Source organism: Eucalyptus grandis, chromosome 9 (assembly GCF_016545825.1).
Source record: "Eucalyptus grandis isolate ANBG69807.140 chromosome 9, ASM1654582v1, whole genome shotgun sequence".
In the NCBI taxonomy this organism is placed as follows: Eukaryota; Viridiplantae; Streptophyta; class Magnoliopsida; order Myrtales; family Myrtaceae; genus Eucalyptus; species Eucalyptus grandis.
In genome coordinates, this window is record NC_052620.1 from 30,606,939 (window position 1) to 30,631,493 (window position 24,555).

The 24,555-nt window shown below is 38.3% G+C and overlaps 1 protein-coding gene and 1 pseudogene across 1 annotated transcript; both read right to left on the reverse strand.

Annotated features, from left to right (window-relative positions):
- Positions 1-229: 229 nt before the first annotated feature.
- On the reverse strand, positions 230-4,170 carry LOC104428448 (annotated as a pseudogene).
- Positions 4,171-5,274: 1,104 nt separating this feature from the next.
- LOC104446144 (wall-associated receptor kinase 5-like) lies at positions 5,275-10,330 on the reverse strand. The gene is given in 4 exon segments (XM_010060048.3): positions 5,275-5,741; positions 5,744-6,724; positions 9,164-9,337; positions 9,436-10,330. Coding segments are annotated over 4 exon segments (2,268 nt in total). The 3' UTR covers positions 5,275-5,523.
- Between the last annotated feature and the right edge of the window lie 14,225 nt (positions 10,331-24,555).

Genomic DNA, 24,555 nt, shown 5'->3' on the forward strand with positions numbered 1-24,555 from the left:
GCGGTGCAGGAGACGAAAGTTCAGATAAGCGCGTTCATGCAATTCTTCTTAACGTCTTTGCTGGGGCCTGTGGTCAGGCATGGTGCTTTCTTGAATTGCCATGTTTTTTTTACTGAAGAATTGCCAAGTTAAGATAATTTTTAGGGCAGCATAATAATCTTCTGTTGCTAGAAACTTCGGCCATTAGAGAGAGAGACTTAAAAAAGAATTGATATGTAATTACTTAGCAATAGCATTGATATTGAAGAGTTTTAACACACTTTAAGAAGCAATAGATCTATCATGCAAATCCGTGGATCGTTATATGCTAGAAGCCTAGATACTGGCTACTGCTCCACTAATTAGTAGAATCACTGTGTCCATCTGACCAAGGGAAACTGGAAATTGGAATTCAAATGCTGCCGCACATTCTTGATTACTTTCGGCTTTCACAATTATCATGAATATACTCCAACAGCGCTCCTTGAACTCGAGTACCATGCTTCGATCTTGAACAAGGACTCCAAGCTCCTTGTAGTTCCCTTACCTTTCAAGGACTCGAGGACATTGATAATGGCGCACGCTCAAGCATAGAGCGTCCTGCGCAGGGCGCACGATCAAATGAAAGCCCATTTCTTCAGCTTCTCGGCGGCGTGCAATGGTTTGACTCCACCTTCAATCATATTGCATCCTCTGTAGCCTTTCGTACACCGTCCTATCTCCTTGAGCTCGTCGTCATTCCTTGGTGCCTCCACAAAGCATGCATCAGCTCCTGCCTGCAAGTTTAATTACAATAAACAACGCGAGTTATGAAACCAAAAAATCATTTTCAATTATTCGTTTCAAACGAAATTCTATCAATGCTCTAGGAGGAAACACTACGCTCCATCTTGATGAGTCTTGAAAGAACCGATAAACATTGTCCAAACAGCTCGACCATCCAGCGAATGCTAAGAAACTACGAGCGGATTCACATAGTAAAATGAAAAATTGACAGAAATCATCATGCAAACATTTGAACGGTTAGGATATGTTGCTGATATTTACTTTCCTTTTCCTTCTTCAGACAGAGCATTAGACAGCAAATGTCTTCACAATTCTAGCCATCGGGTGAAGCAACTAAAAGATCTTTGACATGTGATTTTCGTGAAGAGCAATTGTATCCCTGCCTGTAGTAAACGACTGGGCTCAATCACCTCAGTTCCAACTGAAAAAGCTCTAATTTTGACTTCACAAGCCACATTTACGACCAGTCTAATAATGTATGACTTCCCCAGGATGGTTTCATCAATAAGCTTAATCGCTGATTTCCTTATGTTGCCAAGAACAGTACTGGACACAATGGTCATAATGGGAGGGGTGATAATGGGTGTCAAGAGCGCAAGGGTTAAAGGAGAGGCAAATGGAGCACAAACTAAGAAGTCATATGATATAATCTACGCTTGAGTTATGGCAGAAGCCGCCTGAGTTTCTGGATAAATGAAGTTATGAAATGAAAAAGTGGAGATCTCCCAATACATAAGATGCCAAACTATCTATGATGGTTTTATTAGTGATGGGCTTAAGGCCCGTCCGCCCATGTTGGGCCTAAAAGCCCTGCCCACAAGATTAGGCCCATGGATGAAGGGGTACATTCCTTTGTTGGAGGGAACGTATAAAAGGAGAAAGAGAGAGGGAGGAAGACCCCCGTTGGCATAACGCACGTACGTTCCTCTCCCTCTCTCCCTCCAAAAAGAAGAAAACGCTTAAGGTGACGCTGTCTTCCCTTCAAGGCCAATTGACGTCATCGGATCGAACGGGATCAGAATTTCTTCCTCGATTTTCAGCATTGGTGTCTAATCTGTGGCTAACAAGGTACGCTCGATTTCGTGGTGTGCTTTAGGATCGGTGATACATGTATTTCCCGGGCTTATCTTCCGCATTCGTTTTAAGGGTTCGATTTAGTGTCGAATCCGCTTTTCAGGGATCCGTTATTCCCAACAGTCTATTTCTCGTGATTAGCTTTGGGTTGAACATCTAGCCATCACTTGAATACTGTAATAATTTCAAGAAAGAGGTGGCATATGCACTGTAAACTTGTGTCTCAGCACAGGATGACCCTATGACTCCTTCTTAGATTAGTATTTCTGCTTCACAACAAACAGCAGCCTCACTCCACGATAGACCATGACAAGAAGCAGAGGATCAGTCAGCTGGTACCTCCATGTAAAGATTAACCCTTACAATGGCATCAGACAGGGCAGTTTTTGGCTGATGTTGCATGTGCATCAGTCCTAGCCATGAGGAAGAAGTCGGAATTCCCAATAGCATCCCTCACAGATGCTATTTTATCAGCATGCTTCTCAGCTGTTATGACCTATAAATGAGGCAGTCTCAGAGAAATCGCATTTTTACATGTTTCTATGTTCCTGAGTTTTGAAAGAGAAAATTGCAGCTCAAATTCATCAAGGGCAGACTTCTGTACCCGCTTACTGTGCATATGCCCTGAAATGACAATGATATGGATACTTATTAGCATGCTAAACATAAAGAAGGAAGAAAGGGCATGTGCCTGAGCTCCACGAGAAAGAGATATAATCTTACCACACTTCTTTGGCCATGCTTACTCCAGAAGAGGAAGTAATTTGAAATCAGTAGATGCAAAGTTGTCAGACAGAATTCAGGAACAACTAACTCGAAAAATGACAATTGACCCACATTTTGCTAAAAAGGTGTACGTGTAATAACTTCTTTCACAGAATGTTTGATTGAATAAAATTCAACATATCTGAAACTGAAAGATAGGCTCAAACTTGGCTAATTTACAATTTGGGACTTGGTAGTTCATACTAGAACTTTAGCACTCGTGTAGTGAGTAATTATAAGGTAAGGCTGAGAGCTTTGTAGAAGGAGCAGCATTATATCTCTCTCAGCCGATACCAGTACCTCTAGAAAACACCAGCAGCTCCTGCTGCTATCAAGTCTTTCAGAGTCCTCTGAACAATCAGAGCATTTCCACCTCCTGTATCTACAACAACGATAATCTTCTTTTATGGGTAAAACATTCAATAATAAGAACAGCCAAATACCAACAACATCTCTCATTCCACAAGTATGGACACAAAACAGAACTCGTAGCTTTCCTCTCACCTGCAACAGCGCAGCAGTACTAACCAGATTTTGATCTCTTTCTTCTCATTCACCACTTCATGCATTTGCAACTTAGAAATGAATGTGGGGTCTACACTTTCCAAAGTTCCAAGCTAATGATCGAACCCAGATATGACAATGAGCATAGTGTCATGCAAAATTGCAAATTGGGGGCAAATAATGGTTCGTATAAATGTTCCTGTGTTTTTAGAGGATTCAGGAGTCGATTTCCTGCTGAAATCAACCACAGAACCATGTCCGGTGATCCTGCTATATTTCTTGAACATGGAAAAGATGTCAAACCATAGGAAATGTCATTACACAGGTCGAGAGATGTCACTGCAAATTATTTCCTTTCTCTTGCTGACATTTACTTCCCTCTCATTCACAGCTGGACTCATCAGCCGCTGGCCAGCAGACAGACATCGAGTAAAGCACTTTGGCAGTTATTTGTCTTATGTTATTTCTTGGGATGTCCATGCTTCTTTAATGCTCAAGAACCATCTGGTCAAATACCAAATTGAAATTCTATTATGAAAGTATTCTACTACGCAGGTCAATTATCCGATTCCTCTTCTCTCCTGGTTCATATTTTTCGACCATCCTTTCACTCAGGCAGATCGCTTGGTTAGCGTGTGCTTAGGCTTTTTCACTGCATCGGCTTGCTCGAGAAGGAAAATGTCTGGAGAGAAAATGCAAATCATGCTCTTGAGCTGTCTCTCTTCTATTATGTTTTTACTGCATTTGTCTTGGTAGTTTGTCCTCTTCAACAGGTTCTTAACATCTACATCTAAATAAACAAAGTATCCTGGAAACATGCATTTCGCGATCAGCATTCCATGCTAAATGCAAATTAAGCGGCGCGGATCTCATTAACCCAACATCTGGGGAACCAACAAATTCTCTGAGTTCTGCCACAAATGAGCGTACAATTTCACCTGTGTCTGCAATTATGACAAGTGTAACCAAACCAAATCCAAGAGGCACGTCTACTAAACTCATCTTCGTAGCTTCACCAACAGAGTTCCACTTCCCTCCTGTCGAGATTCTGTAATCTGGCATGTCAATATGGCATATGTTGGTATGTCAATCAAAATTAGGTTGGTAATTTCGTATGAAAGTAAGTGAATTCAAAGGTCTTTCTAAGCACAGGAATCAAGGGAAAATTGTTCAGAAAGTATTAAATCTGTTACACTATTTCCAATTCAATCCTAAAAGTTTCAATTTTGTTAATTGAATCTATCCGATCAATTTTGGCTAAAAATTGCTAATATAGACACGGACCGTCTTACGTAGCATGACCGAGGCTGAAAATTAATAATAATAATTTAATGTTTTTTCAACTTTATTAATTTTTTCCTCTTTTTCTTTTCTTCTTTTTCCTTCTTTTTCTTTTTCCTCTTTCTTTTTCCTTTTTTCCCCTCCACCGGCCACCCCTTGCCATGGCCAGCAGAGGCGGATGGCCTCAGGCGAGGGATGGCTGGGTCAGGCCTGGTGAGTAGAGTAGCCAATTCAAGATGACCAGCCAGTGGATACCCAATCAGTTGCATTTGCTCTAATGTGATGATAACTATTATCTCCACATATATGCCACACCATCTTAATTACAAATAATTAGGAGGATCTCAGCACTAATTCTCGGTTTCTTTTTTCTGGTGAAAAGATCCACCTTAGGTAATTGAGTCCTGCGCCGGTGAAATATGAACTTCTATTGGACTTTATTTTCCTTCCTTACTAATCAGAAGGAAATGTGTTTGATTGGTTGATTATTAATATGGACATTAACTACGTACAATTTGACAACAAATGGACATGAATGATGTTCATAATTGTAATTCAATAAGTTAAATATGACCGTACCCCATTGAATGTATGGATGAGTGACACATGAGCAAAAGTCAAACGTGAAATTTAATTCAGTTGATGGTGTACGGAATCGAACATATCTCATACTTATAATCAATACACGAAAGTTTCATTGTATTAATGTAAGGGAAGACAATGGAATTGTCCGGGAAAAACCGATTCATCCTAGGTGGACAAACTACATCGACAAGCAAACAGAAATCTGCACTTCCATATCATTTTGGTACATTCAAAGACAATAATAGAGCTCCCAAATCTCAAGAGCACCGCCGAGAAACGGGGAAACTATATTTAGATCCCGTCACCGAGTTGGATCCAAAGCTTTCTTACGCCAAATTATCCTGCATTGACGGAAACACTTATTGAATCACTACACTGACTTTATTGTAAGGCTAGAATTTTCAAGAGTTCTCCTCCACGCATGGAAATCGTTTGATGGACTAGTTTCAACATGAAAGAACCGAATGACTAGTGCAGTCAATGGAGACCTATTGCAACCATAACATCCGTCACAACATACTTAAACTTATATAGATAACCTTATTATTGTCATCTCCCACTACTAACTAGTGGCATGACATGGTTTTTAATGCTATACGTGCACCCAGTGCTCGTGCTCGCAACACTATCCATGTACACATCAGTCTTTTCTCCCAATAAATGAATCGTCTCTTCTGGGTTCACATCGATGCCATTGACCCATGGATGGTTGGCCATTGCTCTAAGTCCCTCCAGTTCCATTGCTACTTCCTTCATGGTCGGCCTCCCTCGCCTTTTATTTCCAAGCATCTCTTGGCAAGATTGGCAACTTCCCTCACCTGTTCATTGTTTCCTTCATATGCAATAACTTCCTCAACAATTTGAAGCAATTTGTCATTTTTCAATGATGAAAGAAAATACGTTGCCAAGCTCCGCTCTTCTTCTGGTCGGTCAAAAGAAAGTGCCTTCTTCCCTGTCAATAACTCAGCTAGCACAACCCCAAAACTATAAACATCACTCTTTTCTGTCAATTGGCTAGTGTGAAAGTATTCGGGGTCTAAGTATCCCAAGGTCCCCTGAACCATAGTCGATAATTGTGTTTGATCAAGGGGGACTAATCTTGAAGCTCCAAAGTCAGAGACTTTCGCGGTGTAACTAGCATCCAAAAGGATGTTTGCCAACTTCACATCTCGATGAATAATAGGAGTGGAAGCTGCGGAGTGCAAGTACGAGAGGACTCCAGCAGTTTCCGAAGCAATTCTCAACCGAATCTCCCAAGATAGCTTTGATGATTTGTTTGGATTGTGGATGTGGTCGAAGAGGGTTCCATTGTTGATGAACTCATACACCAATAAAGGCACCTCTGTTTCCAAACAACATCCCAAAAGTTTGACCACATTACGGTGATTAATTTGAGAAAGCACAATGACTTCATTGATGAACTGTTCGATTTGGCCTTGATCCACAACTTTGGACTTCTTAATCGCAACTACCATGTTATTTGGCAACAACCCTTTATAAACGGTACCGTATCCTCCTTGGCCAACTATTTTGCTCTCATCATAATTGTCGGTAGCCTTTTCTAGCTCTTCAGCGCCGAAGATTTTTGCATCTTTTGTGGTTCTGTCATGTTCATGTAATCGTTGCTGTAAAAGCAAGCCACCATTTTGCTTGAAATATTGTTCTTTGAGCCTAATGAGCTCCCTTTTCTTGTATCCGAAATATAGAAGGCCTATACTTAATAGCAGCACTATTATGCCCACAGCAACACCTGTAAATAATACCGATTTTTTAGACTGATTAATCACATAATTTACAGCATAGCGAGTCATTGTACTTTGCAAAAGCAGCCACGCTTTGAAACTTTCTCTAGAATTATACCACGAAGTTTCCTTAAACACTTAGTAGTTTTGGGACAGTTTGAGTCTGAATTAGAACAATGAATTTGATTAAGCTAATCTACGGAAAAAAGAATAGCACAAGGACCAATGCATACTAAAAAATGTCATTAATTAACAGGTTTAATTCGACAAGGAAGAAGATATAAAGTATAAACTCGAACTAACCACAAAAATGCTTATTTTCTTTTCCCAGGGTACTACAGTATACCTGCTTAAAATTTTCTAGGTCTTATGCAACCAAATCCATGTCTTAAAGCATGCATATGTAGGACTCTTGGGTCGAAATATGCATCAGTTTAAATTACTCAATACAAGTCCTACCTCTATATCTAGCTATATCCCTTTTGATGACAAGAAAATGGCAAGGACTAGTAACTTTGAAGAAATCTTCACAAATGGATTAGTATATGGTACAGAGGCTGTGTATAACTTCCTTTTTGACTCATGTTATCACCTCGGATAAATTGTTATATTGCTGGTAATTGACTTTCTATCTAAATTATATCATGATAAATATGACTTGTGCAAAAAATGAAAAAGTTACATGGGTTGTGTACCACGCATATGAGAAAGACGAAACATCATTCAATCATTACTATCAGTCCTTAGATACTAATCAAAACATTAGAGAGAAAGGAACAAGTTTGACTTTTAGGAATTAAGACAAGGATTAGGATTCTTTAATTTTGTGGGTATGTTTACACTTATTTTACCTCTTAAAACGAGAATACAGTCCAACCTGATTAGATTAAAAGAGCATGTAAGTTCACAATCTAATCAATCATCTTCTTCACTTGCCACTTACTGCATATGGGAGGAAGACTCGGGAAAGAATGCAGTTTAAGCAAATACTTGGGGATGACAAAGAGGTAGGGCGAGGTGAGGGTGAGATGTACATCCCCCACCCCCACCTCAAAATTTAGTAAAGATGCTGCGTACCCACCGCATGCCTCAAGTGGAGCAAAGTTTTTTTTTTTTTTTTCAAGATTTCCTCACTATTGTATCCAGCCCCGCAATAATAGCAAGTTCAATAAACTCAATGAGCACAATTCATGGATGTAAGAAGATAGAAACGGCATAAAGAGGAAAGGAATAAAAGAATGTGCCGCAGGTATTAATTAGCTAATAAATGTGCCGCAGGTAGTAATAAGCTAATAACTGTGTGCTTGAATTGTGTAAATATTTAAAGCTTACGGCGTGCTAGATTTGGAGATAACTGTCAAAGTTAGTGCTTTATTTTGGCACGTTTGAGAATTTGGCTAAGAATTTGGTCAATCCCTACAGTTTGTTGGGAGTTAAGCTGTGTTTTCTATGTAAAGTTTTGACAGTTAAATGAGGAAAGTATATCCTAAATAACACTTAGGATTTATGATTTAGGATTTAAGGTTTAGGATTTCAACTATAAAATCTTTAGGAGGAAACGAAGGCTTGTCATATCCATTTCTACTGGGCTGGATGGGGAGCAGGAACACTTCAACACTAGCGCCGAAATCCATTGATCCAATTTCATAAAATGGCTAACCTTAGTTTTCTCTAAGTGTACATCTTCACCAGTTTTCGCCGACACAAGTTCTTACCAAAGGTAAGTGCATTATTTTAAGATCATGTTTTGGTGATCAATGATGACACATAGTTCTCTATCTAGTTCGAGCTTTACCATTCTCAACAATATAATTAACATTTATGATGCAGGAAGGCCGCTGACCAAATCATTGACACGTTCCAAGTCATCTATACTTATGTATAGAAATGGCGATTTTGTGACTTGTGAGATTATCCTAGTCATCATTTCGACAGATCCAATCCCCCGACCTTGCGTGTTCACGCTATAATTACACAATTAATAGCACAGAAGATGATGCGTTTCCAAGTCGTGCAGCAGAGATGTTAATATTCGCAAGGTGATCTCAATCGATGGAAAATGTACTCACATATAGCCAAAACCCAAGGTCACCAAGTCAAAAAATGAAAATTTTAAAAAAATAAAAAATGCTAGAGTACGGACATTGACATGAGTGAAATTAATATACTTCTGAATTTTAAGAAAGCTCAGTTGTGATGTAATTAGTAACGCGTGATGTAGGTAATGCGTTAGATAATTCCGCATAGAAACTTCAGTGAAATTGATATTGAAAAGTTTCATATTGAATTTTTCCAAGTGAGGGATATAGTGGAAGAAAAATCGATCGAACACGTCAATAGTTAATTTTTCTCATAAATCACAAAGAAATTTAGTTATTTATTCTCGGAATCAGCTAGGATAGTATGTTTCAAGCGGGAGGCACTTCAAGTAAGATTAAAGAACTTACCAACCGAAATCTTCATCAAGTATGATGGATTAGCAATGCATCCTTGTCCATCTTCACCGCGTTTCTTGCCATAACCATGATAACCCTTTGGGCATAAACATGTATAATTCCCCTCAATATTATTGCACTTTCCCTCACATGGGTACTTCTCTGGATCCGCACATTCATCAATATCTACATAAGTAACACTCACACACATCAAATGTATCTAATCTCATTGGATCATAATAATATGGAGGACAAGTTAAATAATGTTGATGTTATCAACGTACCATGACAACCATTCGCTAGGTAAGGATTGCCTCGGTAACCTTCTAAACAGGTGCACTTGTACCCGGAGCCGTCTTTGGCGTCGGTGCATTTGGTGTTGTCAGTGCACATGTAGCTTGCGGGGTTCTTCCTGGCGTCTTCGCAAGTTTGATCCCCTATTGCCCACTCGAGAAGTAGAGTGGACCTGTCAGATTTAATCTGCTTAAGGTCGCCAACTGAGAAGTTGTAGGATCCAATTTCGGCGACGAAGGCATAGCTACAAGGATTGAAATCCAGGACGTAGGTATGATTGTAAAAGCTCTGAAAGGAGATTTGGTAGTTTAAGGAGTCTGTAGGGATGCTCGTCTCGCAACATCCAATACCGGAACATGACCCGTTACTCACATTCGTAATGTTGCTGCACAAAGAGACACACCCAAAAGTGAATTTCTCACCGCCGTCTTGGAAGTAGGCCAACGTGTCGCAACCGACCACGGTGAACTTGTTCTTGGTGCTGGATATGGGGAATTTAGCTAGGGTGAGCCATGGATAAAAGCTTGAAGACTCATCGTATCCGGAAGAGTTAAAACAGTCTTGACCGACCCAATGTGATATTCGCATCTCATGATCCTCAACGGAAATCCCGCTTATTTGCAAGTTAGAACTTTTGTTCTCCATGTAAGGTGTAGGAGGGTCAGTGGAGTAGTCACAATCGACAATAAAGGATGGGAGATTGAAGTGGCAGTCAGAGGTGCTGTCGCTCAATCCAAAGGGGTATGGAATCAAGAGGTTTCCGCAGGAACTTTGGCATCCAGGCTTCGTGATTGAATAATCAGTTTCTGCTGCGTGACTGTGGTATGGACCCGATATGATGATCCCAAGCACCAAAACTTTTAATAGAAACTCATGGATGGCCATGGTTCTTCCTTCGACTCTCTCCATATTTTTTTTTTCTCGATGGATTAATCCGATGGGTCCATGGGTATATAAGGAGAAGTAAGATGGATTTTTTCATTTTTGTTTTTCTTTTGGGTCAAGTTAACTATAGTTATCGGCTTAGTTCAAGCTGCGGAGTTAACTTCAGCTGGACCTAGACACTTGGATGAGACATTTCAACGATAATCCCGCGTGTGACGAAGTCTTGTGCAGTGCGGTGCACGGTTACATTTTTCCAGATGCGTGATTCATTCGACATATTTTTCTTGAATCTTTTGTCGCTACTCATCATGAAGAACAAGCCATTGGGAGCCAGAGACTGGAATATTCTTGTCCAAAAATTGCTGCTCTGACTTTTCAAATATTCTCTGAAAGGATTCTCTGGATTCTGGAGTTTAAGGCAGTGCCTCTCCCTCCGTGGGAAAACGAAAGTCTGGTCTTCTCCTTTTCGAATCGATTTTTGATGGTTGGAATACTGGGGCAAAACTTAAAAGTCTTTTTTTTTACAAAGAAAGAGACTCCTTGGTAAACTTCAAAATACAACAATTCCAACTCATAATATTACACTGTAACTCTCGATCATTAAATGATAGTCTCTTCATTTTTTAATGAATATCATTTGTTGAATGACAAGAGCTAATGATAACCTTAGAAATTTTTCTTCACAATATTCGTAAATTTCTTTATAGACCTTTCAGAAATTTCTAAATGCCTTTGTTGTGGGACGAGGCATTGGTAATTGTTGAGTCTTTAACTCATTGACTTATTAACTGAGCCTCCCACTCTCCCCACCACAAGCATCTGCAAGCTTTTTATTTAATACACGTGGGTTTTGATTTCTTAAAATAGAACGAAACTTCACTTATGATCTTTTCTAAAAAACTTAAAGTAATTGTCAAATTTTGAGAATATTATGAAAAAATACATACCTTCCTGTATTAAATTGATATATTTTGAATTTTTAAAGAATTTCATATCTAATAAAAATTGACAAAACTTAAAAATCAAAAGAAAATATTTAAAATTATGGATGAAAGCCATAAAAAAAAAAAAAAAAAAAACCCTCCAAAAAGTCTATTGTGATGCATTCACTATAATTTTTTTTGACATCAAAAACCCAAATTTGTTCCAATATAACACATTTACCCTCCATCTAGGTTTCGTCAATAAGCACCATAAAAATCTGCCTACATGAACGACAAAAGGCAAACGGTGTTGATATGACACCCACGAGACTTAGGTAAAATAAAACGACATTATTTTAGTTGGAAAATTATCTAATGAAACCTTGACAGAGAGTAAATATCTCATGTCGGTACAAGTTTGGGGTTTGTTTATGTTACAAGAAAAGTTTAAGGTAAATATGTCATAGTAAACATAATCTTTTTTTTTTTATCACAAATAAAATTAAAGTAAATGTGCTACATGGGACATAAATTAGGGTTTTGGAGCTTTGTTGCTGAAATCATTCAAAACATTGCGCAGAAATTTACTTACATCTCCCAAGAGACTTTGATTTACATGTGTCATTTTCTACTAGAGTTAAAGGCGCCAAATCCCTTAAAATGGCTTACTTTGCTTGCTGGAAGTAGCTTCATACTCAATGAATTTGCCAGCTCTCAACTGTTGGCTGAACTACTAAGATGTTGGTGCGCATGGGTCTAAGACCATGCCTATTATATAATTCTAAATATTGATGTTGACTTGAATTTTCAAAAAATATTTTAACATAACATCATAATCAAGTTCTCCATTATAAATGCGGACTATGTCAAAGCCTCTCCTTTAGGGGAAAGAAAAGGTCTGCTCTTCTCGTTAATTTCCCTGTCAACGCTTCTTCGTAGATTTTAGCAATTTTACTAATTGGCACGGGTAATCAGGCGCGATGCATGGCTTTCAAAGTTTGTTGATTTAGAACCTTGTTTAGTTGAATAAATGTTGCATTGCTATAAATACAGAGAAATTACCAATATGCAAGACATCTATTTAAGCAATAACGTACGCTCTTCATTCAAATTATCCAATGGGAAATTGAATGGCGGTATTGTGTTGCCAATTGGAGAGCTTATCTTGTACTCTAACAATTATACCACACATAAATAGATAATGTTTCCTTTCGATAGATTAGTTCTAGAATATATAGAATTGATGAGTGTAATATCTTTTAACACACTGTCCTAAGGGTTTTGTGGCAGTACATCGGTTAGATATAACAAACGCAACTGTCCATCGACCGATTAACTTGGCCCAAATCGATCGACCTACCCTAGCAAGAAACTATTGATTCAAGTTGGTTCAGGTTTCGATTTGAAATCTCAAAAGAAGAAAAACTAACCAACGTATATATAGCTGAAGAAAGAAATCTGCAGTGTCCAAATCTGCACAATAGAAAACATAATCCTCAAACCAAATTACATTTTCTATTTCAGAGTAAAACCACATATATGGTCGAGATCTGATCATTGCTAAGTGAAACGACTTTGGGAGTCTGAAATTGATTTTAAGAAATTTCTGAGGGTCGACCGAAAGTTTCAGGTAAATGCCAAGTCAATGGGGTTGGTTTCCTTGGCAATTTCTTATGTAAGACAATAGGTCGCATCAGAATTTGTCATTGCCCGCCAACGCTGACTGCGTCATAGATAGATAAAGAGTACTTTCATTACATTGCCAAGACTTAAGAAGTCAAGCAAATCAGTGGTAAGCGTACGCAGTGGAGGAGAGATCACAACCTCAAAACAGGAGAATGAGAAAGAAGAAAAATCAACAAGAGCAGAGTGGTTTGAGCTGGGGATTGTATGCATGAAATGTGTTTCAAGGTGAAAGGATTTTATACTCTGAAAATTTGAATTTTCCTGTTTCTAGACTATATATATGCATTCTAAAAAGGAATAACGGGTAGCTTCAAAATAATTAATCAACTAGCTTCAAAGAGGTAAAATATTAACTTTTTTAATTGTTGTGTTACAAAATTAAGCTTTAGAAATAAGATTCCATTACATACTTTTAAATTAAAAAAGATACGTCACATGCAGATATATTTTTTTCCCTTTTCTAGGCTAGAATTTCAACCTAATATGGATTGTGGAGGGAAAAATGTCCAAATAGTCCTAGACCTATTGCATTTTTGTCAATTTAATCCTAAACTTTTCAATTTTGCCAATTTAGTCCCTAACATTTTCACTTCTTGCCAATTGAGTCCACTCGGCCAATTTTGGCCAGAAATTATTGATGTGTATGGCCGGCGCTAACATGACACTTTTTAAATAATATTTTAGTCATACTTTATATATATATATATATATATATATATATTTTTTTTTTTTTTTTTTTTTGGGTTTTGGATCTAAATGACAAGGGTTGCCACCCAACCCTCACCGACCACAGCGAGGACCAGCCACCCTCACCAGCTCTAGGCGAGGCTTGTGATGCCCTCGATAGCGAAGGCGAGGGCACGCAAGCCCTCACCCAAAAACAGCGAGGGTGCACAACGCCCTCGCTAGATCTAGCCAAGCGAGGGCTTGGCGACCCTCGCTGGCCCGAGGTGAGGGTGGCAACCTCACTGAGAGCCTTCACATGGCTAGATCTAGCAAGGGCTTGCGTGCCCTCACCTTTGCTAGCAAGGGCATCATGACCATTACCCACACTCGCAAGGGCGCAATGCCCTCGCCTAAAGCTGGTCTCGCTTGTGGTCAAGCGAGGTTGGTTGGCCCTCGCCGATGAACCCCCAAAAGAAAAACCATAAAAAGTGGAAAAATGAAAAAACCATAAAAAAAAAAAAATCAAAATATTAATAAAATATTATTTAAAAAAGTGCCACGTTAGTGCCAGCCATCCAAATTAGCAATTTATAATCAAAATTGGCCAGATAAATTGAATTGACTAGAAGTGAAAATATTTAGGACTGAATTAACAAAAGTGTAATAGATTTATAACTTTTGGATAACTTTTCGGTTGTACTTGATACACATCTGTGGAGAATTATCATCGTCAACAAATTTATTTTTCCTTTTCCTTTTTCTGGTCAATTGACTGTAGTTATTAGTTTATTTTAAGCTATTGAGTTAACATCAGCAGGTCCTGGAGACTTGCATGAGACGATTCCACCACAAATCCTCGTGTGACGAAGTCTTTGTGAGGTGCGGTGCGCGTTTGAATTTTCCAAATGTACAATTTATTTGACATATAATATTTCAATCTTTTGTCGCTGCTCATCCAGAAAAACAGGCCATTGTGGGCCAAGGACTGGCGCACAATTGTCACAGAAGGGCTGCTCTTACTTTCCAACTAATCCGTGGGAAACAAAAAGTCTCGGTCTTTTCCTTTCCCAGTCGATTCTTTATACTTTGGTACATTGGGGGTGTTACTTCTGCGCATGGCAAAATTTTCTTTTGGGGCGTTGATTAATACAAAAATTGATAGTTGATAGTTAAAGGAGAAGACCTAACCTCTCTCTTTCACGAAGAAAGAGACTTCTCGATTAACTCTATATTTGAACAATTCCAGAACTTTATATTGCACCTTAACTTTTAGTCGTTGGGCAGCAATTATCGATGAAAAAGGCACACTAGTTCATAAATTTTATCAGTTAACTTAAGTAAGGTATAATTATCTTTAGCAATGTTTCTCTACAAATCCTTAGATTTCTTTGGAGAGATTAATTGAAAATCCCGGCCACCGACGTAATTGGACGATGCATTGATAGATGATGTGCATCACAACTCAATAACTTATTAATTAGGGCTTTGACGCTCTCTATCATAAGCATCTAAAAACTTTTCAAATGGGCTCTTTGCCAACTAATAGTACAAGTCCCCTTGTCAAATTTCCAATAGAAAATTGGCCGAAGGAAATGAATCAACACTGACAAATTGACACAAGATACCTACATGGGCAGGTCGAATCACATTGATAATCTAAATCTATCGGTAAGAAAATGGATATTATTTGGAGTGTTTCCTTGGGCAATAGTAAAATTGTATCAATTGGCAACAGAGCCTAAATTTGACTGGTCGCTATTGTCTTGAATTGAATGTCAGTGCACTCATAGCCCGTGTACATGACCACCGTAATGTCAAAACAACTTATTTGAGAAGGCAAGTGCAACATCTCCAACAAGAATTGGAGCAATCTCGATTGTTAAGGCCTGACGATCCCTACCGTGACCAAGAAGAGGAGATTAACACCTTCCATGATGTGACATCTCAGATTTTCATTTTTGTTTTCTATTGAATAGATATGGCATTTCATCGACGCACCTATAGGGTTGTTCTTAGAGCTAATCACTCTCGAGATAACTAGACTATTCAGGGAAGTCATTAATGAATTTTAAGGCAATAGGCTTGAGAATTCGACCAGAAATCGACTTCTCGACCGTGCTCATCTTTAGAGGCCATTACGGCACAGTATAAAATTGATTTGAGATTAGAGACAGGTCAATTCGACTGAGATGTGTGGCTAATCGTGGGTGACACTACTAAATTAGACAATTTTTGTTGACCGGCACTAGACTGATTTTTCTATCGTTTTGGTACTCTATGTCCGTATTTGGATCCTCGAGATTTTCACGACAATTGAGAGTCGCCAATGTGTCGAGTGGGTTCATTGTGGCTCAAGAAAATCAATCACGGTCATTTGCACTAAAATTTTTTGAAAACTACCTAGTAGCCTAGGTCACGCTAAAAACGCGCCTGAGTGAAATTAACTGCAAATTTGAATCCGATTTTAGAAATTGAAGGTTCTGTCATATCACAATAAATTCTAGAAGCGTCGACTCAGTCTCAGAAGATTTTTCTGTAAACCGAGACTTTTTAGGAATAAGTTGGCATAGGACCATTTTTGTTCAGAAAAAGATAGGGATCGTTTTTTATCACAAATTTGAGGATCAAGTGAATTGTATGGGTGAGAAAAAAAATGCCAAGATGACCGATGTTGGGTTGCTTGAATTTATTGAGGTCAATTGGGATTGAATCAAGTGAGATTAAGTGTCCGTTGAAGCCAAAGCCCATGAAATTCGTATGCCCCTCATTCCATATGGTTTTGGACCATTTCAAGGTTGCAAGGGAGAGCATTGGTGGCTCATTGAGGGCCAAGGAAGCCATACTTGGCTAGGGATAGGTCAAGGGAACATTTGATGGAAAAAAAGGGGCATGTGGCCCCCCTCTTGCCTCCATCTCTCTCTCTCCCTTAGCAGCCGGAGACCAACTCCATTTCCTCCTTCTATCCTTGTTGTTCGGCGTCCAGCAGAAGCCAGAGAAGTCGTCAGAAGCAGCTAGTAGCCACCAGAGCCGCACGATGCCACCGCCTCTGCCGTTCACCCTCCTCGTGTGCACGCACGCTGTCGTGCCTTGCCGCGCCTCATTGTCGTCCAGCAACCTTGTCTGCGCGTCCAGGGTCGTTGTCCAACCATGCTAGCCACCATTGGAACTAGCCAAGGTCGCTGGAGTCCTCACCATTGGTCACCAAATACCCTAGCCGCCTCCACCGGTCTTACTTTGCCATAACCCGCTTGTTTACTCTGTTTTGCAACTCAAAAGAGAGGCTGATTTTGTGGGTTTTCTTGCGACTTCAAGGCCCGTTTTGAGGTGGTCCTAAGCCTCAGTTGCTAGGCCCACCTTAAGGAAAGTCAAGTCCCGCGACATTCCTGTCATTTTGCATCGAACCGCTCGTTAAACAAGTGAGTTTAACTCATTAATCCTCGCTTAGTATGCTAATGATGTTTAGGGGTTGATTATATTTAATTAAGTGTGATTAGGTGGATAGATTAGATTAAAGTAATTAATTTAGTGCTTTACCGATGCATGTTAGATGGTTAGTTGTAGCAATTAGCAAGTAAATAGATTCTAGTATTTATTGAATGAACCTCGGAAATTTTTCGGGCTGTTTCGGTGTCCAATTAGACATTACGGGCCTAAGTTGGATTTTTAGTATTTATTTAATAATTTTTATAATTATTTATTTATTTACTGGAAATTAGGCTGGGATAGCAGAGACAACGAATTTTATGCTACCGTGGTACGGTTTGTTTATTTATTTGAGCTTTAATTTGTGCTGAATTGATTTAATTATGATTTTAGGATTTATTCCTAAATTAGTTAATTTTGGGTAATTGATTGGAAATTAACCGAGCATCGATTTACAATGCCAAAAATATTTTGGTGGATTATATAAAATGGTGGGAATTGTGAAAGTGAAAATACTGTATTTTTGTTAAGACCGACCGTATACCCACACACGATATTTTATCGGATATGATAAAAATGGTGAAAATGTTGGATGGTTTAGATGGTATACTATATCACCCTACGGGCAATATGTTAGCTTTGGACAAGCAGTAGACCGGTATACTATATTGGCCTACGGGTGGTATATTAGCTTTGGGTGAGCAATATACCTTATTATCATATTAGGGCGAGCAAATATACAGTATACTATATTATCAGCTTTGGGCAAGCATATATACAATATACTATATTATCGGCTTCGAGCAAGCTATACTATCTATTTTCAACTTTGGCTTAGCAGTCCTAAAATAATAGGACTTTATAGATAGTATTGAATGTACCGACCAAGGAAAGGTCATGGTGACATGTAATCAACTGAGTTGATTGATCGATAGTTTGATCTGATTGGGTAAATTGATGTGATTCCTATATATTTGATACATACTAAATTGCAGGATGGAACTGAGGCCAAGGTAAGTCCTCTGACCCGTGTTGTGCTTAGGCAGCCCTTAGGGCGTATTGGCTTCCTAATCGAGTCTTAGGAGGGTAGAACTTGCTGAGACATTGTCTCACTGATTATTGTATAACTATTTTCAGGTCCCTAATTAACATCGGTGGAGGAACCGAGGCCCGAAGTTTAGAAAGTGAAGCCCGGAGAATCGGCGAGCATGTCTTACTAGTTAGTCCTATGACATTTTTCTTTTGTTGAAAGCCAATTCCTTTTTGTAGACTTCTATGTATAAACCTGGGTGTTTATAAAAGGTCTTTTGTGAAAAATTGGTCCTACTTTCCTATCCCATTGTTTTATTGTCTGGGAATTTTATATCTGCTTCCGCATGCGTATTAAAATAAAAAGGGTCAATGATGCATCTTGGGACGTCACTATTAATCAAACAAGGTGAGGGATGGGTGTGTGCCCGAGGATCGAGGCGTGACACATGATGTTCAGTTTTCACGCAGCTTGTGTGAAGTGGCTCCTTTGCATCACTGGTGTTAAAATTGTGATTCTAATGATTTCAATGTTAAAGTAGACATTTCAAACTTCCAAGGCACTATGCATTGGAAAACTTCGTTGATTGGCTTGACAAACCGAGCAACTTTTTGATTATGAGAATATGGTGGAGAATTGGATGAAGCTTGTGGCCATCAAGCTTAGAAAGCATGCTTTGATTTGATGGGAAAATCTAAAGTGTCAAAGAACTCATGAAGGAAAGTAGTGTATCGAAACATTGGATAAAATGAAGGAGCTCAAGAGGAAGCATATCTCATAAACAAAAAATTGTCCAAAAAATCATAAATCTATCGTACGATGGCCTATTTAACTCTAAACCTTTCAATTGTGCCATTTTAATCTTAAATCTTTTAACAACTTGCCGATTTAGTTTTAAACCTTTCAGTTGTGTCGATTTAATTCTAAACCTTTTTATGATTTATTAATTTAATTCTAAATATTTTGAAGACTTTTAGTTTTAAACCTTTCAGTTGTGTCGATTTAATTCTAAACCTTTTATGATTTATTAATTTAATTCTAAATATTTTGAAGACTTGCCCATTCAAATCCTTCCGACCAATTTTGATTGAAAATTGCTAATGTAGATGCTTTGACCCCACCGGCCATCCTACGTGGAGTGGCTGATTATTGGCTTGTGGCCGACAATCGGCCATGGCTGACAACCGACCACAAGCGAGGCTAGCGAGGGTGTCATGGCCCACGGTGGATCTAGAGAAGGCTCGCTCATGGCTGGGAGAAGGCTCGCTCGTGGCTAGGAGAAGGCCACCCTCGTCAGATCGAACAAGGACTCGACCTTTGCCCAACTGCAGGCTTAAGGGAAAGAAAAGGATAACGAAACGAAAGGTAAGAAAATGTAAATTTTTTTATTAAAAAAATGCAAAAATTATCTACGTCAACGTTAGCCATGCCATCTAGCCATGCCATCTAGGATGGTCACCTATTGATGAGTGTCCATGTCACCAATTTATGGTCAAAAAATTTTAAAATGACAAAATTGGTAAATTGTTAAAAGGTTAAGAACTAAATTTGCAGGTTTAAATCTAAATTGGCAAGTTTTCAAAAAGCTTAGGATTCAATTGATACAATTAAAAGATTCAGACCAAAATTGGCTATCGCACTACAGATTTAGGATTTTTTGGATAATTATCCTTCCTTGAAACTGATCAATAAGATGCTTTCCATTTTTATTTTTTTTATTCATGTAATGTATAGGAGAGTCAATAGAGCCATCACAAAAAATTCTAAATGAGTTATGATTGATGCAGCATTTGGGATCACTATCATTCAATCCAAAGGGGTATGGAATTTCAAGGTTTCCACAGAAACTTCGGCATCCAGGCTTGGTCACTGAATCATCAGCTTCTGCTATGTGATTGTGGTGTGGACCCATTATGATGATCCCAAGCACCACAACTTTCAAAAGAATGCTCATGGATGAGCATGGCTCTTCCTTCAACTCTCTTCATATATTTTTGTTGTTTCAGCGAATTAATTTGATGGATTCGCGGGTATATAAGGAGAAGCAAGATAGGGTTTTTCCTTTTTCGCTTTTTTGGGAGTAATTGTAGTTATTGCCTAAGTTCAAGTTATAGAGTTAACATCAAGTGGTCATAGCCACTTGCATGAGACGATTCAACGATAATTCCTCGTGTGACTAAGTCTTGAGCAATGCAGTGTACGTCTCTCTACGAAAGTTCATAAACATAAATCTGTCATACTTTTCCTGGATCTTCTTTGCTTCTCATCAAGAAGACAAGCTATACTCTGAGACGGAGACTAGGTAACTCTTGTCACAAAATGGTCTGCTCTTACTTTTAAAATTATCTCCGAAAGATTAATCTAAAATTCTAGAGTCTAAGAAAATGTCTCTCCCTCTGTGGGAATAAGGAAACGTCAGTTCTTCTCTTTCCCTATCGATTTTTGATACAATGTATATTGGGGATGTTGCTTCTGTGCATGGCAATTTTTTTCTTTTGGAGCATTCATATTAATGCAAAAACTAAAAGTTGATAGGGAAAGGACAAGACCATACGCTTTCCATGGTTGAGCATTTCCAAAACATAATATTGGACCGTAACTGCTGGTCGTTACACGGCAATGACCAATGAAAAAGAGCCAATTTGTTGACAAATTTCATCAGTTAATAACCTTTGAAATTTCTCCTTATAATATTCTTAGATTTCTTTTCATCAACTGTTTGAAAATGTGAACTGCTGACTAAATTTGCTGGAGTGCTCTTGTCACAAAATGAGCTGTTCTTTTTTTTTTCAAATAATTTTTGAAAGATTAATCTATGATTCTAGAATTTAAGAAAATGTCTCTCCCTCCATGGGAATAAGAAAAAGTCCGGTCTTCTCCTTTCCCTATCGATTTTTGATACAATCGTGGTGTCTAAATCTGCAAAATAGAAAACATAATCCTCAAATCAAATTACATCTTCCAGTTCAAGATAAAGCCACAGGTATGGTCCGAGATATGATCGTTGTTAAGTAAAAAGGACTTTGGGAGTCTGAAATTTATTTTCAGAAATTTAGTGAGGGTCATCTGTAAAGTTTTAGGTGAAGGCTAAGTCAACCTGGTCGGTCTCCTCAACAGTTTCTTATGTACGACAATGTCTCATCAGGATTTGTTATTACCCGCCAACCTTTACTGCATCATTGTTAGAGAACATCAATGATGCAGGCTACTTTCATTACAGCGCCAAGACTTAAGAAGTCAAAGCAAAAACAGTAGTGAGCGTATGCAGAGGGGGAATATCACAACCCCAAATCAGGAGAACGAGAAAGAAGAAAAATCAACAAGAGCAGACTGGTTTGAGTTGGTGATTGTATGCATGCAATGTGTTTCTGGGTGGATGGGTTTTATACTTTGAACAATTGTATTTTCCTGTTTTTAGACTGTTTATACGCATTCTGAAAAAAAAAAAAAAAATGGGTAGCTTCAAAATAAATAATCAACTAGCTTCAAAGAGGTAAAATATCAATTTTTTACAAAATTTATTTGATGGAAGCATGGTTATTAATTTTTAAAACTTTAGTATATATTGCCATATCCCTCAACCACACGAGGATCGGTCACTATTGCTCTTGATTTTGACTCTCCAAAGAAAAGCAACTTTTTACTTGTTTTTTCAACTTAAAACAAAGATATATTCAGTGCTATTCCTTGTCCAAAGCATCAAATGCAATTGACGATGACCTAGACATAAAAAGCGAAGCAACGACTTGCATAGCCGACTCATATCTCTATGTTCCGTATGCCATGCGACACGACGTTGACCTTGACATGAGAAGCCAACCAGCGACTTGCGAGGCCAATTGATGTCTCCCCAATTTGAAGGCCTGTGAGCTTTAATGATTTGGCAAATCCCGAATTTGAGGTTCGCTTTTATTAGGCCCGCAATTCACGCTGTGATATTACAATCGATTGTAAGAATTTTCAAGCTGATTTGAAACTTGAAAAGAGACTTGCACTAACGATTCAATTTGGTCGTGTGTAACGGGGCTAACTTAACTCGAAATGAAACAATGACAAAAGGAAAAGTAGGATTCTTGATGGAGAAGATGGTTTGATTGATTTTGGCTTCTCAACTTTCTTGGTAGATATAACAAAAGAGTTAAAGTTTTCTTCACCGAATATAATATGGCAAAAACGGTACTGTTAAAGTTTTCTTTGCCGAATATAATATGGCAAAAATGGTAGCGTCATCGTAGAACTTTACCCTACAACTCTTACCGGAGAATCAAAATAGGAATCTATCGACAAAGGGACTGTATAAAAGTTGTCTCTATGTCTATCAAATCCCAAGCAGTCTCGTTTAAAATTCCATGGAAAGGGCGTCAATTTTGGTGTGCCTCTCGAAGGCAGACTCTATAGCATGCCCTTTTAATAAAGACGCTTTTATGAGAATTTCACCGACGATGTTGACTGAGGTAAAAACATGAATTTGCATGATGAACCTATGTTTTTTATTTTATTTGAATTATTCTGTGATCTTAAATTGTAATTTCAAGCTTCCATTCAACTTGATCCCTCACAAACTTATGTTATTTTTAAGTATTAGTTCATGTGGTCTGTGAAATTCTAAAAATATACAAGAAATTGATCCATGTGAAGTGTCCTTCCTTAGGCTATAATATGATTTGAAAACATTTTTTGTGGGAAATTGAATAGAGAATAGGGTTAGTTTCGTCATTATGACATGATATACAACTCACCACTCCTTACCTAGAGAATGGTTATCATAATACGTTTATAACATCAACATTATTTGACTTTTCCTTCGTATTATTATGATCCAATGAGATTAGATACATTTGATATGTGTGTGTTACTTATGTAGATATTGATGAATATGCGGATCCAATGAAGTACCCATGTGAGGGAAAGTGCAATAATACTGAGGGGAATTATACATGTTTATCCCCAAAGGGTTATCATGGTTATGGCAAGAAGGGCAGTGAAAATGGACAAGGATGCATTGCTAATCCATCGTACTTGATGAATATTTTGGTTGGTAAGTTCTTTGATCTTACTTGGAGTGCCTCCCACTTGAAACATACTATCCTAGCTGATTTTGAGAATAAATAACTAAATTTCATTGTGATTTATGAGAAAAATTAACTATTCACATCTTCACCCGATTTTTCTTCCATTATTTCCCTCACTTAAAAAAAAAATGGAACTTTTCTATATCAATTTCACTGAAGTTTCTATGCTGAAGACAAATGAGATTATCTAACGCATTACGTAAATCACACGTTACTAATTACATCACAATTGAGCTTTCTTAAAATTCAGAAGTATATTAATTTCACTCGTGTCAATGTCTGTACTCTAGCATTTTTTATTTTCATTTTTTGACTTGGTGACTTGGGTTTTGGCTCTATTGAGATCACCTTGCGAATATTAATATCTCTGCTGCACGACTTGTAAACACATCATCTTCGGTGCTATTAATCCTATATTATAGCGTGGACACGCAAGGTCGGCCGATTGGATTTGTCAAAATGATGACTCGGATAATATCACAAGTCACGAAATTGCCATTTGTGTAGATAGGTATAGAAGACTTGGAACATGTCAATGATTTGGTCAGCGGCCTTCTTGCATCATAAATCTTAATTATATTGGCGAGAATGGTAAAACAAAGCTCGAACTAGATAGAGAACTATGTGTCATCAGTGATCACCAAAAAATGATCTTAATATAATACACTTACCTTTTAGGAATAATCACACACTAAATCATAATCTCAAATTCTCTCTTATCTCTCTCTCTCTCTGCCCACAAGCTCCATCAATAACCACCTCTGTTGCTCGTAGCCATCACCTCTGGCGAAGTCGGAACTGGGCGCGGCCGAGACAACCACAAGTCTCCCTCTGTGGGCGTAAGGGCGCGCCCATGTGGGGGGCATTTGTGTGAAAAATACACAGTTATCTCCAAATCCAGGATGCCGTTAGCTTTAAATATTTACACAATTCTCGCACACAGTTATTAGCTTATTACTACCTGTGACACATTCTTTAATTCCTTTCCTCTTTATGCCGTTTCTATCTTCTTACAGTCATGAATTGTGCTTATTGAATTTGTGAAACTTACTATTATTGAGGGGCCGGATACAATGGCAAGGAAATCAGACAAAAAGAAAAAAGAAAAATACTTTTCTCTACTTGAGGCATGCGGTGGTGGGTACGCAACATCTTTACTAAATTTAAGCTAGGGCCGGAGGATGTAAATCTCACCCTCACCTCGCCCCATCTCTTTGCCATCCCCAACTATTTGCTTAAACTGCCTCCTTTCCCGAGCCTCCTTTCCCAAACGCAGTTAAATGGCAAAATGAAGAAAATGATTGATTAGATTCTGGACTTACATGCTCTTTTAATCTAATTAGGGTGGACAGTGTTCTCATTTTAAGAGGTAAAATAAGTGTAAACGTACCCACGAATTTAAATAATCCTAATCCTTTCTTAATT